General features: G+C 48.2%; 1 protein-coding gene across 1 annotated transcript in view; it reads right to left on the reverse strand.

Annotated features, from left to right (window-relative positions):
* The window catches only part of LOC128270674 (protein apterous-like), a 21,138-nt gene extending 7,760 nt beyond the window's left edge, over positions 1-13,378 (reverse strand). Inside the window, exons 1-4 of the mRNA XM_053008086.1 lie at positions 13,357-13,378; positions 10,117-10,304; positions 468-688; positions 170-380 (exon numbers count right to left, since the gene is read on the reverse strand). Of these exons, the coding sequence (XP_052864046.1) occupies positions 170-380; positions 468-688; positions 10,117-10,304; positions 13,357-13,378 (642 nt within the window). The remainder of the gene's footprint in view (positions 1-169; positions 381-467; positions 689-10,116; positions 10,305-13,356) is intronic.
* Between the last annotated feature and the right edge of the window lie 5,671 nt (positions 13,379-19,049).

Genomic DNA, 19,049 nt, shown 5'->3' on the forward strand with positions numbered 1-19,049 from the left:
TCGGATTTGGTGTGCTTCGATCGTTGATTCTTCAAGCGAAGAATCAAAAGTAGCAAAAGAACTTAAGTTACGTGTTTTTTCGCAGAATGAAACTAACATATTATTGAAGTTCATTGAAGTCAAAAAGGGATAGATTACTAAGCTAAGATTACTTAATAAAAGTACCCACCTGTATCGGCATATCACAGCCCGCGCACTCGTCCAGCCCGGTTGGCGGTAACTCGTTGGAAGATTCCGGACTGCTCGGACCGCCCGGCGGTTCCGACTTCAGCTGGATGCAGCTGTTCAGCACACTGGAGCTGTCCGAGCAGTCGCTCCGGTTGAGATCGGCGAAGTAATTTGGTCTGTCCGCTATCAGCCGATCGGGAACCGATTCGAAACTGCGTGTGTGTGTGTGTGCCGGGAACAACAACAAACAATTAGAAACATCCAAAAACAACAGTCCCCACTGTGGATGCCGAACTCACCTATGACAGCTGTCGGTGTAGATATGATTAACGCCTAGCAGCCCGCCGGCGTTGGGACCGCCGGGCCCGCCCTGCGTCGCCTTGAGGCTGTGCTCGCATGTGTCCGTGCAGGAGATGCACGTCCGGTGGTTGATGTTGTTGTTGTTGCTGCTCAGCTGGCAGGCGTTCGTCAGGTCCGGGCTGCGCTCCCGCGGCGGACCCAGAAACCGAGCGCTCTGGTGCTACGCGAACCGACGGAAACGAAACGGAAATCCACAAATAGCCGACACGACATATTAATAATTTGGCAACCTTTTTTGAGAATAAAAAGTCAAGACAAAGTGGCCGACGAAAATCGATGATCGCCGCGCGCTTTCGATGCTTTCCGATTACGTCAATTGTGACGTCGAAGGTCCGAGGTATGGTAAGCATTTGCATGCATAATGTATGATGCGGCCCCGGAACCACCCTTTGAGGTGAGTGAGACATTTTGAGGCATATTTTAATGCCACCTCAAACAGGGTCCCCTTTTTACGTATGAGGGATATCTTATTTAATGCAAAACATTCGCTGTTTTTTTTTCGGCCGCCTTTCGGCTATCGTGTCCGATTTTAATCACTTGGCCAAAAATGCTTTTTATGCTCGCTCTTTTGCACTTTCGGGGATGGATTTTCATTTTCTCGACCCCCCCGGCTAATGGCAAACTCTTTGGAGGTGATCCGTCCGTCGGGCTTACCCAATTTCCAACCGCCAACCGCCATTTTCGCTTTTCGTTTGGCGAGTAAATCGTTCAACCTCGGCCGCCGGACTCCGGGAGAGATGTAAAATATAATTGCACATTTACAAATTCACACACACAAACCGGGATCCGAGGGGACGAGGAACCTCACCAAGGGCAGCCGGGTAAGCCGGTTGGTTGTTTCTCTCTTTCGCACTCCACCGTGCCGTGCTAAACGGCACCCAATCCATCTCCTTGGCGCCGTGTGCAACTGCACCGGGCGTCCGGAACCGGGTGAGACCACAAGAAATACAATTGCAAACGCGGAATAAATAAGAACCTGACCTGGGGAGCTCAGGAGTGGCGTCTGAGGCAGCGGAGGGCAGCAGAGCTGCGCGCAGACAGCGCACTTTTGGGCCGCATTTGTAGATAATATAAAAATTTCATGCTCCAATGAGTCGGCACACTGTCGGCGCTGACGATTGCAATACATTAGCATCGATTATTAGTTCGCTTACGGCGCTAAAGGCGCGCTTTGCCTCCTTCTCGCCCTGTCGCTCATCCTTTTCCGGCCGGCCTTCCGGACGCTTCCAAAATTCAACTGCTCCACCGTTCCACCACCGATCGTTTGCGCCAAAGGAACAGGAAACAACACCGAGCCCGGTGTTTCGGAAAATCTTATCTCGCCGTGCGAGGTAATGAAACACGGCCCGGCACTCCAAAGAACGGACGGTTGGGGGGGGGCTTAAATGGGCATTCAAAAATTAATAACTGACTCACGGCTCACGAGGTGCAGCAACATGAAGTCAGCAGTCAGAAATGAATGGTGCAAAAGCTAAAAGAGCTCCATTCCGTTTTTGTGTTCGTAACTTCTATCTTCTGTAAGCAAAAAAAGTCACGCACACGAAGCCCTGTTCCTTCCGAAACAAATCATTTTTGGATCCCGCGGTGGCGGACGGCTTTTGGAGTTGATTAGATTGTAGAATTCTAGCTTTGGATTGACGATTGAGACCTTATCTGTTGAACGAAAAAATGCGACCGGCAACATAATTCTTCCCGCCACAGAGGACAGCGCGTTTGACCCATCGCCATGCTCCATGTTGCGTTCGGTTGTCACAATTTACTATCACTAGCAGCTGGCTCCTTTGGGTCTGGTTTAAGCCGTCACCGTCGTCATCATCAACATGGTTTACAAATTTGGTATGTTTTTCTTTTAGTTTTTGAAAGGGTAAAGGCTCTAACAAGCAATGCGCATCCCGCCATGCGTCGATCGTGCGAAGTCTTGACCTGCAACAACTGTCCATGGATTTCGCCATTTCTTCTTATCGGTCCCGCGGCTTCACTTCGCACTTAACACTGACCTATGCGCGACGAACGCGGAAGGATGTCAGAGCAAAAACAGACCTCGCGAAGCCAGCTGAGCCGCGAAGCCAGCGGAGTCGCGAAGCTGATAAGCTGGGGCTTCGGTCCGGGTGATTTACGCTCTTTTTGATAGCACATCAGCCAGCCTTACCAGTGTGTCTGTGGGCCGTTACATAAAAACCGCACCCGTTGGAGGACACCAATCGAAACCACCATACTAGGTCTCAAACTATAAAATCTCTCTCACCATCACCATCTCTCTGCTAAATCATGGATTCCACGCCGAAAGAATTCTTCGTCTTTTGAAGCAAACCAATAAGTCATCCAGTTTTCGACTTCGACGTAGGAATCGATGTGCTGTTCAGCCAAAGCTTTTCTGGTTACACCAGACACACAGCATTGTCTTGTTGCTGAATCAAACTGGTTTTACAGTCGAAATTGATGGTTTTCCCGGACTGATCGATGAGTTTTTCTGTTTAATTTCTCAAAATAATTCCACTATCCATCCCCAATCACGATCTGATAGAGAAATGACTTCTTTTTGTACGTGGTGAGCAAAATTTCACATTTGGTTTCCTGCTGTCGTTCATTCAGTTCACGCGGCCCTCATTTTCCAATCGTCTGGATCTTTCCAAGCGCCCTAAATCGTAAGGATATGGAGTATTGGGGCACATTTAGCTGATCCGCGAATTTTTATTGCGTTTGCGTGTGATTTTCGTCCAAAAGTTCTTATAGTTCAACGTCCTCGAACTTTTTTATGGTCCTCCGAGGCTCTTTGCTTGTTATGTCTAAATCGCGATTTTTTAATTTTTTAAACCGCAGCACTGCGATCTTCCAAAAACAAGCTTCGACAAGGTACCGGAAAAAACAATGATGTCCGCAAAACGTCATTTTCAGGCATAAAAGTGGACAGGTCCTTCTCAAAAATAAATTGCAAACTAAATTTATTGTTTTTTCGACCTGAAATCATTTACCTAATGTCAAAACAAGACAATGCTGCCAAAAAAGCATAACGAGGAGGACAGAGCCATCAATTTAACAATTCACTTTTATAGTCTTAGACCTGGTAGTTACCATTTCATTACCCGTCTCGTTAACCGTGCATTTTAAATCAATCCATTGCGCTACCGTTCGGCAATCGAATCCTTCTGCTAATTACTGACCCGTGAGTAGTGGCAGCCTGGAATTTCCACGCTTTTCCGGGATTAGTTCGATCGGTCCGATCGGCCGTGTGACAAGCCCGCAAATTAGTGTCACCGCAGTCACCACCGCAGACATTTCCACGTCCACGCGCATCGGAAAGCGAAACATAAGCCTTAATTGCTATATCGAAGCATCGGGTTTCGGGCCGCACGGCACGGAACCGGACATTTCAAGACGAGCCGCCACACTGTGTCGTGAGGGCGATTGATAGCCTCTAATGTGTCAACTTTTTTCCGACAACCCGACGGTCGGCAAGTCGGAAACACGAAACATCTGTTCCTTGCGTTCCCTCGCTGCTCCGCAGCGCGCCGCATCCACCGAGAGTTATGAAAAATGGAACGGTACGCCGTGCCGTCGTTCCTCTCGAGCATTGTTAGTTTGTGGGGTTTTTATTTATAAGCCACGGCGTACCCGCACGCAGGGAAGAAGAAGCTAAACGAGGAAAATCACGGCCACGGCCCGCCCTCCTATTCGCCACCGGAAGCCACCACGGGCCGCATCCATCCCGGCCATCCATATTTATATAAATAATTAAATGACACTTCACAAATATTTGTCTAACTGTCTGCTTTGCACCGTTTCCCGTTTGTCACGCTTGCCTCACGGTGGTGTGCCAAACCGACCCGACGGCCCCCCCGTATTAGAGGGGCGGGCCCCCGTTTTGGCGCACTGCTTTTGGGCCGCCTCGCGCTCCGTCTTCGTGGTCGCGCGCGCGGAAAACTGGGCGATCCACCCTCTCGGCGGTTGCGGTGCGGTCCGTGCAACAAATCAAAGTTAAATAAGGGGTGTCCAAAGGTGATTACTCACTCCCGGTCTTCCCGCCCAACCACCCTACCGCCCTTCAATCCAACGCAGGAGCAGAAAATGGCAGGGTTGCAGGTGGTTAGGTGCGCTCTCGGGATTTGTGCTCTGGATTTTCGAGAGATCGAGTTCGAGACCCATCCCGGGAAAGAAAAGAACTCCTAATTGTGGTTCCGATTTTTCCCAACGTAAATTTTCGGATTTTTCTAAATATTGGGTGTGTGAAATAATTCGTGTCGTTTTTATTCAACATTTGTGACCCAACTACGACAACAAAACGTGTGATTACTTTAATGAAGGTTAGCTACTACTATCTCCCATCTTTTAGGTAGTTCCTGGAATCCGTGTCGATAGAACTTCTTATCTTTATCAGCGATCAGCTCCATTGATGACCCATTGTTCAATACTTTCATAAGAAGTGAACCGCTGTGCTGCCAAATCGTTATTCATGTAACGGAACAAACACACCGGTGGGTTAACAATTTCCATCCGACATTTTCGAGATAGATTTTGACCGGTTTTTACGATGTAGGATCGAGTTTTGTCTTTTTGAAAAATCCGCTTTTCATGTCTTTTATCCCATTCTCGTTGTTTTATGGCCAAAGCATTGCTTCAAATGCATTAATTGTTTTTGATGGTATTGTCCTTCAATAATTTCATTAGGTTTAAAAGCTCAAAGTACACCACACCTTTCATATCCCACCATATACACAGCATAACCGTTGCGCAGTGAATATTTCGCTTTGGTTGCGATGGACATGCCTCACCACGTCCTTTTTTTCTGTCGCGCAAGCAGTAATGAAAAAGTACTCCTCGCAAAAACGCTTTATAGGGAACAAAACATGTCATGTTAAATTGCTTAAAACAGGTGTTATTTACACATATTTCATAAGAAAAACATTTATTACATTTAATGAGTAACTCCATCTATTGTAAAACCGCACGAGTTAATTCACACACCCAATAGAAACACGCGGCCGTGGCTCGTAGATCATCCGTCTCGCTGCACCGATTGATCGGTTTCTAAGCGAAAGGCGTTAGTTCGAACCTTAAGAGCAAAACTTCAAGTTGGTGCTTAATACGGTTCTGCTCGTTCTAATAATAATAAAATAAATAAAAATCCAAAACACGTGGCCCAGCGATCGCGATCTTTCATCTTTTCCAGCTCCCCGGGGCGCCCTCAGATAAATATTGTAATAAATCCTGCGCAGAGCACAGATAAATCACCATTTTATTTCTCGTTACTGTCACACACATGCCGCAGTCGACCCCACTGTGTCTGGGTGACAGGATTTAAATGGCTTTTTATTCCCGGCCTGTCCCGGACAAAGCCGGCTTCAACTTTGTGTCAGCGCGCATTCCGTGCGCATCTGGAAGCGCCATCCACATGGGGCTCGAAACTGTCACCCACCCGAACAATGGATTGATGATTGAGTTGATCTGGCCGTCCTCTGGCCTGGCATGGCGATTCTGACGCCTTGCGTCCTGTTTTACGCGACCGCTAGATTATATTGCCATAAATGAGCCGGGCACCATATGAGATGAGAATCGCTTCTAGTTATCTGTCACGATCGCCGCTGCGATCGAAACGAAACCAAAACCACAATTCGTGGCACGATCACGATCGGCCGATGGCGGGCCGATTCCCATGGTTTCGCGCTTACGCAACGCAACCCAACGGCCGAAACATCGATTAAGGGCCGAACAATTTTATTTCTCATACCGTGTTGCCGTTTCATGTCTCCGTTTTTTTCTTGCACACTTCTTATTTATTTAGGGCCTCCCCCCGATGCTGCCCTACATTAGGAACCAGTCGTCGTGCAAAGAAGCACCGGCACACACCGGCAAAGACACACGTGTCACATTTGGTCACAGAACGGGGCCGATCGGGCCAAATCGCGACGCCGATCGATCAATCAAACGCCACGATCACGATCGGGCACGACGTGGCAATCTGGCTGCCAATTGTGGCCGTCGTTGCCGTTGTTGATTCACGGCCCATCGTCGGGGAAAACTGAGCGGGTACGCCGGTCCAAAAGAGGTAGCCGACGACGACGACGGCGACGCGTTATCAGGACATTTATGGTGCTCGCGAAACCATCGGTTCGCACCATTCGGTCGGCTCATTTTCCATTTTTTTCTTTTCTTCACACTCGACTCGACTTGAGGAAAAAAACGTCACAAAAGTCATGTTGGGAAATGTTGTCACAACGATTCCAATGGTAGAAAACGAACGGAAAACTAAGCAAACTAAGGCGACGTTGGAAAATCGCCCTTGCGCATTCGTCCTTATTTTTTCCGGTTCGATTTCCCGACTCAGGAAGATCGCCCCTCCCAGGCAGCACTGACGTGTGGGAAAGTGACGAAAAAACCGTTGACAAACCGGAAGGCCAAAGGTTCTGATGCGGCAAGATATGGTTGGCGCATAAAAAGAAGAAAAAACCAGCCGGAAAATCATCCACCATCATGCTGCTGGTGGATGATTTTCGCTCGCAGGACCGGTTCTGGTTGGTGCTACGAAAATAAATAAACAAACGAACGAACCGAGGAGAGGATCCCGCGCGACATGCACATTTTCATCTGCGCGCCATTTCTCCAAACGATGCGCGCAACGACGAAGACCGCGACGATCGCGATGCCACGCGCCGTCTACTTTCGATCGAGCGTTTTCCGCGGAAAAGCGCCATTGACGTGCGTGGCGGGAGATGCCGCCTCGCGTTCACCGAGCGATAGCGGGTCTCGTGAAAAGCCATCAGATTGTAATGTCCCGAATTTAATGTGACCGCGTCACAGGCGGCACTCGCCGTCATACGCAATTGGCGGACTACGCGCGTGAAGGTGAAGGATTTCCGTGAGCCGCCAGCACGGAGGACCCAGTCCCGGGTTTTCACGATAATTAGCGGTGCGTGCGCTATGCGCTAGAACTTCTTCGCCTGGAAAGCGTGATCGCGAAACAGTACCCTGGGATTTTCCCCGAGGTGGTGGTGGAAAACTATGCAAATGACGGATGCACTTCGTGCGATGAAAAGTATTGCAATGGGTTTTGGGGGGAACGCAACATCAAGCAAAAAGATTGAATGTAATTTCTCTCTCGTCGCTCGCTCGGTCGAAGGTTAAGGCAAATTGTTTGCAATTGTTTACTGGACTTTGGCCCGAGACACAACAAACGGCCAGTCGCTGTGCGCTTCAAATAAATCGTCCTGATGATAAGGTTCAACGCGGAACGCTTCAATTGATTGTGTGATTTATTGTCCACCAGCCGCGCTTTATTGATAGCAACCCGTCGGGTTGAGCAACAACCAATCGCTAAGAATAAAAAAAAATCGTCTTGATATTCCAACGCCCCGACGACGACCCCTAGGAGGATTCGGAAGGAACGCACCCCGAACGAAAAAAAATCCTCCCGTTGGCGCAACGAATCTTTGATCATTTGATTTAGATTCGTCGCTATTTTTAGGCGGAAGCGACGGGCCATAATTTACAGACTCAGAACTCTCTCACCGGAGACCGAGATTCCGCCGCAGCAGCAGCGGCAGACGGTTCAAGCAGTTGCAAAAGGAACTGGCCGAAATTTCCGCGACAAACACGGGGCTTCCGACGACATCCCTGGGGGGGGGGGTGCGCTTATCACACCGCGGTCGCCTCGCATCATAAGCCGTCGCCAGGGCCGACATTAATTAGCGCACCGAGGGCACCGCCAGAACGTGTGCGGAATGTGTGTGCGGTTCACGCCAACAGCGTCACCTCCTCCGGCTGGTCCGCCCGGAACGAATTTGTAATGTGTCTGCCCTTTCGAACCTGACACACAGTATGTTGCATCCGTCCGGCCCTCAGAAGGGGCCACAATTAGTTTTTGTTATGTTTGGCAAGGTACACAACATATGCTACGGTGGGCAAAAAATATCGGGAGCTCGGTTATGGCTCGAAAAATATTTGTTTATTCTTCTAAATCTATGTCACCTCCATCGAAATACATCTATGTCTACATTTGTGTTCCAATTTTTGGAACGCTCTCGAAACGAAATTTTCAAAACGGCTCTTATCTCTACCATCTACAGGGTGTTCCATCATTACCTATACTATTGAAATGGTAAAAAACTCCGCCAGTTTTCAGTCAATTTTGACAAATCAGTCAAATCCTGATACGTTAATCTATGCCGTTTTAGACATGGATCAATTTGCAGTAAAACAGTGGGTTTAAATTGTAGCGCTGTACATCGAAAATAATCATTCAAACCAATCTTCAAATCGTTCAAATATCTTCTGGCTTCATTCTGTGGGACTATTTGAAGAGTAAGGTTTATGCCAGCCAACCGAAGACCATTGAAAACTGAACTGAACTGAAAGCTTACATCACAGCGGAAATAGCTACTTTTGCGTTGTCTATTACCGAAATGTTGTCAAATACAATGAAAAATACCCAAAAAAGGACCGCTTTTCGTGTGTCTGAAGGAGGTGATCATTTAATCGATATTGTATTCTGAGTAAATTGTTAATAAACGGCATTTTATACTCTAAATAAATCTTGTTTATTTGTCAAAATCCACTGACAAATAGCGGAGATATTCAACAATTCAATAGTTTGGGTCGTGATGGAACACCGTGTAGGTTCTAAAGGATGTCGCATTAATGATAATTACGAATAAATCACGAATTGATCATTAAAATGTGATGCCAAAAACGTTCTTCGTGATGTAAAACCCAAGAATTGTCTTTTTGGCAGCATTTGGCAAAATGATAATCAAAGAAAACTGTTTTCCGTCATTTTTTGCTTACAGTAGTAATTAACAAACGCAAGCAAGCGATAAGAAGTTCTTCAAAATCAATTCACCCATTGAGAGGCCACTGTCATTAGAGTGCTAAAACACGGCTAAACATTTGCAAAATTTGCTACACATTTGCCACAGCCTATCACACAAAAAACGGGAGACAGATGAAAGAAGTTGCCGAACCGATAAGACTTGCCCCGTTTTGCCGCCCGACGTTGGATAGGTCGGGAAGCAAACCAGTGGACGTTGTTTGTAAAACAATTTCTAATAAAAGCGGGCTTTTTTCGGGCTTCAGGCCTGATAAGGATGGACCAACAAACGCCCGTTTTGACCGTTTAATTTCCGGAGGTCCATCGCTAGATGCCAAGTCTAAGCTCCAACCATCTTTCCGCAGCTACTGAACTGACGTCCGCGAGCGATTAGTTCCCTGATCCGTCCCCAATTTGTCGCACGTGGAGACGTGGAGGTTTTGCTTCTCCCGCCCCGAACTAGACGTTATCACGGCACGGAGGATGACGAACATTCCAACATTCAGCCCGCAAAAAAAAGAGTTAATGAAATTTTTATTTCTAAACATCATACAGATTGCCCCGGGCGGAGCGTTTGCTGTGCCGCAGTGCAAGGTTATCACCGAAAGGCCAAAGTGGGCAATCTGGAAGTTTTTCGTCTACCGACGGCCGGCAATTACTTGACGAGGAACAGAACCACACTCAACGAAGCCGCTTCACTAAGTCCACAGAAAATTCAACAAAAAATTCCGGATATTCCTTAACGGCCACTGACTTCCACGTGAAGAGCTGCTGCGGCGGCCACTTACCCAATGCATTACGGGGCGCTCCTCCGTGCACACGCCCATGTGATGAGAGATCGGGGGCTGGTTGATGCTGTTGACCGGTACTACTCCCAGCGGGGTCCTCACGCCGGGTACCCCGTGTTCGGGCGTGTGCAACGTCACCGTAGCCACCTTGTTGCAGAACGTAGCCGCAAACCCCACCCGGACCGGAACTGGCGCGGGCGCCGCGTGTGGAGGCGTCGTCCCCGCACGACGTCCGCCAAACCCACCGTTGCGAACCACTTCCGCCGATCGATCGAACGTGCTGCCGGGGCCGGGGACACGAGTTCGTGACCAACACCGTGCCGATCCACCTTCCGCGCCCTGATCCACCTTTACCGAAGGTTCACTGGATGGCCCGCGGATGCCCTCCGAAAAGCATCGAGAGCGTCCACCACTTGACCACGGAGCACTACGGAGCACAGGATATCATGCCGGACGACGTTGCACGATTCCGTTGCTCTCAAACTCAGCACGGGAGTCAAGAATCAAGCTCCTCACTACCACTGATTCCACGCACTGCGATTTGCTTCTCCCTTGACCAACTGATTCGACCCAGACGCGAAAACCACACAGGACCAGGACCGAAAGATGGCCGTCACATCCGGCCTGTCAGTCACTCAGTGTCACTCTCTTGCTGTCGCCCCAGAAGAAGTTTCGTTCGTCGTCGGATTCACGATTTAATACAGCCGGGACACAGGTCACCTTGGCGACTTTTTTCGGTTGCTTCGATTGCGTTTCCTGCAGTGCAAAGCCGGCAGGGTTTCCAAGGAGCACGTTATTCACACGATTAAAGCACACGACCGAAGAGTGGAATTCACGACGACGCCGTGCGACACACGGACCGCGGACCGCGACAGGACACAACTGGCGAACTGACGAACCGTGTCCGGAACGGGGTGCCGAACCGGAAGAAGGGCACACTGACGCAAACACACGGCACACGGCAGAAAACACAAGAGGCGCATGCGTTGCTGTTTTCTGTTTGAAGAGCGCGGAACAACTAAACAAACGTTTTCAGAGAAGCAATGCAATGCTGAGGCTGGGTGCGTCTGTGTGCGTGTCCACGGCGCCCAATCGCGTGGCGTCACCAACCCTACCAAAGCGTATACGTATACGGCCCGGCGACACCCGACGAAGTGGGCGGTTCCAAACGAGACTTTCCGCCTCAAAATGGTTTCTTTCGGTGTGTGCGTGTCGGGTGTCATTTCCCCTCGAAATTTCGACTTAGAGATGAATGAAATTTCGTTTTTATTGTCTCCCTGTTTTGTCAGCATCTTTTTCTTTATCCCTTTTTCCTTTCGCATCCCTTTCCACGATCGCTTCTTCGCGTTTTCGCCGCTTTCGGACCGTTGAATGATCACCGAACGAAGATGAGTCTTCTTTTCTGGCAACCTAATGCTCCGCGAACCCGTTTATGTTTTTCGTATGTTTCTTTTTTTTTCTATTCGCGATCTCCGTTTTCGGGCTTGCCGTCGATCCTCGCTGTCACGGTACGATCGGTCTTCTGGCTGCTGCGACGTTAGCGCCTGGCAGCGCTTGGCCTCCCGCGGCCCGGCGATCGTCGGAAGTCGCAGAAGCTTAGGTAGCGGTGTGGCAATTTATAAAACTGAGATAAAACTTGTTTCTCACTCTCGGGGTCCGGGTGTTCGCCGGGCGTTTCTGCCACTGTCGTCTGTCGCCGGTAATTTCTCTTCGAAATGTCATTTGCTCTCTCGGGACGCGACCCGGGATTTGGTCGACGTACGTTTCGCCCCGTGGTTTTGCGGTTCTAGTGGTTTTAGTTTCGCAGCATCAATTCGTGCTTTATGCTTCAACAGCATTACGTTCGAAGTATTCATTTTCTTGTGCACTAATTGTGTTTTTTGTTCTTACAGAGTGGGTCATTTACACTGTTGGCCAATAAAATAAGTAAACCTATTTAAACTGCATTGTTTGATCATTTTTCAAAACCTATTTCATTCGCAGGTATTACAATGATAGCACAAGATATTATTACTAAAAATAAGATAAAGATAATCTAAAAGAAGTGCAAAATTCTAGGAGCTCGCGTATTACAATGGAAAGCAGTTAAAAGTACCTGGCCAATAAAATAGGTAAATCTGTGTATAGGGCAAATTTTTATGAATTTAAACGATTTACACTTATCAAAAGTCAATATTTTCATCTATGTTTGAAAAATTTGAATTCGGAAAGCCACAATTCATCTTTGTTTGAAAAATATTGTCCAGCTAACTTTTGCTTCAAGGTATTCCACAAGTTTTCAATATGGTTCAAGTCAGGAGACTGACTCGACCAACGCAAAACTGACACATTATTGCCATCAAACCACGATTTCAGAGGCTTCGACCTATGCTTGGGATCCTTTTCTTGTTGAAATACCCATCTCAGTGGCGTTTTCTTCTGCGTAACGCAGCACAATGTCTTCCGTGATTGATTTATACTCGAGAGCATTCAAGGTGCTCTTTATTCTAAAAAGGGGACCTATACCAGATCATGAAAAATATCCCCAAATCATGATAATTGCACCTTCATGTTTTAAAATGTTTTTTTTTTGTAGACCTGAGATGGAATTATTTGCTAGCAGTTCGTCAAACATTCCGCTGAGAGTCCGAACGAAACAAATTTATTTTGGTTTCGTCGCTCCATAAAATATTATACCAATTTTTCGTAACCATCGGTACCTTCCGAAGCAGAGCCAACTTTGAGCAAATATTGAGCAGCAAACTGTTGCCTCATCTGCACATTTTTTTGCTCAATAGTGGCACTTATCTTGCAATTCTCGGAAGTTTTACCAGGAAACAACAATTTTTTTTACATTCACAATTGATTGCAGCAAGATCAAATAAACCTTGCTTATTTAATTTAATAAACCTTGGTCATTTTTGTTAATGTTTGTTCATTTGAAAACTTTTATTTTGTTCTAAGGAAATTTGTTATTTTGAAAATGCTGTCACGCAATTAGTCACCTCTGGCCTAGGTAACCAAATGTGCCCTTTTCCGTTGTTTCCATCACCTTAGCCAATGTTTCGGATGATATGGCGGCAATTTTTATATGATTATTGTTCTTGAAGGCAGCTAGAGTCCTTGGCTTATTAGCGTATACCTCGGATTTTATTTAACCTCACATACGAGGTGTGCTCAAAAATTTCTGACTATGGGCTAAGGCTAAGCTGTAGGCTAAGTGAATCCTATTTTCAATTTTTTATGGCTCATGACACTTACTTATGGTGACAAGCTCTACCATCTTGAGTAATCAGTCAATTTTTGACAGGTGTTTTGCTTGGAGAAGATCGGAAAATCGGATATACGTAGCCCGTGTAAATACAAAATTGTCAGAACTTTTTGAACACACCTCTTATAAAAGAGTGGTCACTCAAAACCGTCATTTATCGATATCAGTCGTCCAGGGAACAATGATCGTAAATAATTGATTGTTGAGCGAGCTGTTGGAACTAGCAATCGTCCATGTCATATTCACGAACAATTGGCTTCACATAATCCGTTATCAAGGGCCGATAATGCTCACCATTTATGGTTACAGTAGCTCCATCATCGTCTTCAAAAACTATGGCCCGACGATTAAACCAGCGCAAAAGTAACGTTTTGGTCGTAAAGAGATTTCTGTTGGATTAGTAGCAAAATCGACAGTTTTGCTCATTTATGTCGCCATTTAACGAAGCATGTGCCTGTGTCAGACATGATGACGATTGTAAAGACTTTGAATGGGCTGCCGGTTCCGTGGTTAAAACTGTACAGAAATGACGCTTCCATCTAGCTTCAACCCATTCCATCTGTTGATGTTTATTTGATGTTGCTTTTCTTTCCTTGCGCGAGGTGCATCTTCTAAATGATGCCACGAGAACCAAAAAAAAAAAAAGAAATCCTAGCCACGACCGCATCAGCCGAAGCTTTAACCGTAGCGCCATTTATCAACCAACCAACCCCCCCTTTGCACTCCCCAAAGGGAAAAGGAAACTCGGACGCGAAACTGTATCGAAACCGGTGGGCGATCAAGTGTCCGGGGGCGCGTAAACGGCGTTTTGTCAATTGCGTGCCGGGGGAAAGTTAGTTCCAGTGCATGTTCGCGTCGTACCCGTCCCCGATACTCCGGCACCGCGGACCTTTAGATCACGATACGCCGCCGCCGCCCAACACCTCTGTCAAAAAGGAACCCGCCGACCGCCGCCTGCAGCCTCGTGTCTCGAGTGGGGACTTTTATTAAATACCAGTGTTTTCCACGACCCCCCCACCCGTGAGGAGGGTGCCAATCCCGTGGGTGAAGGGTGTAATTGAATTATCTTTTCCCGCGGCCCGGCCCCGGCACGGTGACAAACTTCGCACCGGCCCGATGGAGCCAACCGTTTATGCTAATTTCATGCAAATTCAATCCCGGGGCCCGCGGAGGCATTAATGAATGAACGGACACGTTCCGACAAAAACGACGCCCCGCTTTTTGTGCGCCATTCGCGACGTTCGTTCGCCTTCGCGCGAGCCTTCGAAGGAAGGGCCGCGCAAGGAAGCTAATGCCGCAACCACCGACCGTTGCTCGAGTGGCCGAGTGGGCTTACACTTTTACCGTAAGCTGCCATCAATTAAGATGGTGCGGTACGGAAAGTGTCCACCAGCGAGTCCTCCCCGGTCGCGCTGTCGCCTCGGCCGGTGGCGCCAGACACCCCGCGCTCGCACGTCGATCGATGCCGATCGACGCGGGGTATGACACTTGTAAATCGTTTTCCGCGGGGCCCGAGACCTTGCCTCCACCCCCCCGGGACACCGAAAACTAACGCCCCGTCAGGTGACGAGAGGCCTGAGAAAACCTATGGAACAGTGGGCCGCTGGCTCCCAGCGAGGGACCTGGCTGCCGGAACCCGTTTTCAGAGCGACGGACGGTCGGTGTGCCGTGTGTGATCAATTATGCTGCACGCGGTTGGCCACGGCCCGGCCTGGCCCAGCCTGGTGTACGTGTTCAATTAAAAATCATAAATTATTGGCTCCCCGGTGTCCCCGGGAGTGAGGAGCTTCGGTTAAAGATGCCGGATGAAGGGCAGAAAGCACGCTGCAAAGGGACTGCTGCTTGCGGTTTTGGAGCAGTCTCTGTTAAAAGGAACGAAGCAAGCAATCTGACTCTCGTGTACCGTCCTTTAAATCCTGTGGAACATTTGCTTCAATAGTAGCTTCATTCAAGGCTTCGAACTGTGTCTCTTTTGATTTTGACTCTTTTTCTACTCAAATTATAAAAGTTACTTAATAGAGAATGAAAACTTACAACCTTTTGTTACAATTTTCAAATCTGATCGAAGCACAGACAAGCCGCCGTCGGGAAACTGTGCCTCGGATTTTTCCACCAGAATCGTGGAAATGTTCTCGGCCCGTCTTGAACCGATGCCGGTTCTCGGTTTGTTTGCTCCATACTGTCTGGAACCGCACACAGTCGCAGACGCCAAACGCAAGCGCATAACCGATGGGCGATGAGCAACATGGCGATGGGCGACAACATAACCGCCCGACCTGGCGGCGGCGAATGGCAGAAGCAGAAGCAGAAGCCACGAACGGTCCGGCCCTCCAAGCGAAATAGGAGCCCCGGGGAGGGTGGCGGCTAGCATAGGGCGAATCAAGGAGCGCTGGTGCTGGTTCGCCACACACATGGCCAAACGGGAATGGTGCATTAAAAATTCAGCATCATGAGCCACAGCCACACACACAATTATGAAAATTAAACCATCCATTTGAAGACATTAATTAATTGATATCGTATCATTATAGAATTATAAATAAATTAAGTTCCCTCCCCCCGGGGCGTCTCACCCCGTCACCGGGGGCATCACGGAGCGATGAAAGGGCCACGCCAGGTTAGCATTAGTATTCCGTTTCCTGCGGCGTTCGACCTGCGTCTTTGGTGTGAACATCGATCAATGAATCGGATTAATTGACTGCGAAAAGCTCCAGCGGTTCTCGTGGGCCGCCGGATGGAAGCCGACGGATGGATGGGGCGGCCCGCAAGGAGTTGCTTGAATCATGAATCTCTGGTCAACATAACACTGTGGCCAAAATGTAAAACGAATTTTAATTTCGGAATTGTTTTCGTTCCCGATAGGGACAAATGTTCATATTTCAAAGTTTGCATCACTGGCACCAACATCTGTGTCAAAATTATACGACAAAATACTATTTAGTGTTTGCCATAAGGGACCTTTTGTAAACAGTTAAAACTGAATTCTTCGATTTTCATAATGTCAGAAACTGTTAAACAACGTAGTTCCATTAAATTGTGTGTGCGGAATGATTCTTTTGCTGCCAGAAGGGTTGAAAATGTTGCATAAGCCTTTCGGTGAGCCTCTATACAAAGGGAGTTTAAAATTGGTACAAAATTTTCAAAGAGTTTCTTTTCGAACGTTCAAAACGAAGCATGGCCAGGACCACCATCAACAGTAACTGATGAGCTGATAAAATCAAAGAATTGGTGCTTCAAAATCGTCGATTGACAGTCCGAAATCTTACTGTCCTTGTTGGAATATCGAAAGGATCAATGGAATCAATTTTGAGTGACCATTTGGGCCTAAGGAAAGTGAAAATTCGATTGGTACCAAAAACGTGATGATTTTGCATCACATTTTCGTAATTATTTCGTCACAAAATCGACCCATATCGTTCCGCAAGAAGTCGTTCCGTAGTCACCTGACTTAGCACCATGTGACTTCTGGTTATTCGCTAAACTCAATAGGCCGCTCCAAGGACAACGTTTTGAGTCTATAGAAGCGATAGAAACCGGAACGAAGAACGCATTGAATGTTATACCGGACGAAAACTTTGCGACATGTTGTGAAAACTAAAAAAGTTGTTGGCACAAGTTTATTTAAAGTTAACGCAAGTTAACACAATTTATTAGAGGTTCACGAGACATATTTTAAAAATCTTTCGATTTGAAAAAAGCATAACCTCACGAAATTTCCGTTTAGCGGCGCAAAGACGACACTCTTAAATTCCAAACGCTGAACCGCTTTCTAAAACACGCTTTACGATGAACAGCGCTTGTAATTGTGGCTTGACTGGGGCCCCGATTGGAACCTCCTTTACGCAAAAAGGGCAAAGCATAAAAACACGAAAAAATCGATTGATGATGCACAGGCACGGGCTCAGAACCACACTGTCACCGTCACCGTCAAGAATGTTCATCACATTTCGTCCCCGTTTTCATTGCCCGACGGTGATTGAAAGCCACTTCCCGATCGGTGGCGGCGGCACAGATCAAACACTGCCGGAACGGAACGGGATTCACTCTTCCAGCTGGGAACCATCTTCCGTCGCTGGCGGATCGAAGCCAAGCCGTCCTAACCGCACTACTGGGGACCTGGCCTGGCCGAGACCACCATCGGCATCTGTCGGGTGACGCAGCCGGAAAGGCGGCTGCCACGACGAAGGACACGTCTCAAGGAGCCGCAAGCTCCGGCAACGGCGAACCAACACCAGCGAACCAACGAGAAGGCAGCAGACGCGACCTGCGTCGTATGGCGACCGTAAAACCGGTGCACGATTGGTGTGTTGAATTAATTATACGAATATATAATTATAACAGTGTAGGGCACCGATGGCTGGTGACCTTGGGCGTCGGCGGAAGAAACACTTCTCGCCGGAGATTCATAATTAGTACCGATTTACCATCACAGCGTCGCTAAATATATTTGCACTCGGCGTCGCACTTTGTCGTTGCTTTGGTGTTGGTGTTTAGGTGGCGTGGTGTGCGATGTAGTGGTGATGCTGGTAATTAGTATCCTGGCGATTTGGCAGCTGGCCCGGCGGTTCGAGAGCTACCCGAGATACTTCCAGGACACGCTCCAGGGCACGACGATAAGCAGGTCAGTGGTGTTTATTTGTGTTCCGCTCGCCTCTCACCACTCCTAATGGTTTATATTTTGTCACAAGTTTTGTTATCAAATACACGGTGAATCGATTACTTTCACTGCAGCTTTCACATCATTCTTTAGAGGACACTTTTCTCACATTTTCGGGACTTTTGCTTCACTGAGCGGTGCACTTTGTACGACACGGTCACCGGAACTGTCACGATCGCGAGGTTCGTGTCCGGTACCACATATTGAGCCTTACACGCCAGAGTTCACACTCACTCACTTCGATAACTCTTCGCACAGCTGCAGCAGGCCGATGCCGAGGTCTGGGGTTGCTAGTCACCGGTCACCATCGAAACCCCGCGAATTATCGAAGCCGGCGCTGAAGGATTGCAAACACCGCAAAACAACCGAAGAACCGGGCAGCGGAACCCAGGGGATACCGGAGCGGTCTGCTGGTGGCCCGGGAAAGCTGGCTGAAGCCACGAAACTCTCGCGCCGCAGACGCCGAACCGAACGCCAAAACGGAACTATTTCAGGTATCCTGAAACCCATTTTTTATCACCCCATCGCGCCCTCATGTTCCGAAAAGGAAGCAAAAAAAAACACAAAAAACCATAACGTCCGTCGCGGAACGGGGCGAGAGTGGGTGGCTTGCGGGCGCGGGTGGCCTTTCCTACGCACTTCGGGGCACACTCGGTCTCGGGCCGGAGTTCGTTGTTTTTCTTCCGCGCCACACAATCGTGAGCTGTGGGTTTCCCCGTTTGAGCGTGTGTTGGTGACCCTGCCCGTCAGTGTGTGTGTGCCAGGCCACCCAACGCACTAGGGGAAGAAGTGAGGCCATATACCGGATACCGAACAGCAGTCCGAGTGGGCGGTGTGGGCCGATTCTCGAGAATCCGAAGCACGAGAAGAGTGTGTTTGTGAGTGAAACGGACTAATCGGAGCCCACAAGAGTGAAGGTGATGAAACGAGAAAGCGAGAAAAGTATAAAAAAACGGAATGCAAAATTGAATTCTACTCTTTCGATGTTCCTGTGTGTGCGTTGGTTCGGGCCGTTTTATCGCACGT

Source organism: Anopheles cruzii, chromosome 3 (assembly GCF_943734635.1).
Source record: "Anopheles cruzii chromosome 3, idAnoCruzAS_RS32_06, whole genome shotgun sequence".
Lineage (NCBI taxonomy): Eukaryota > Metazoa > Arthropoda > Insecta > Diptera > Culicidae > Anopheles > Anopheles cruzii.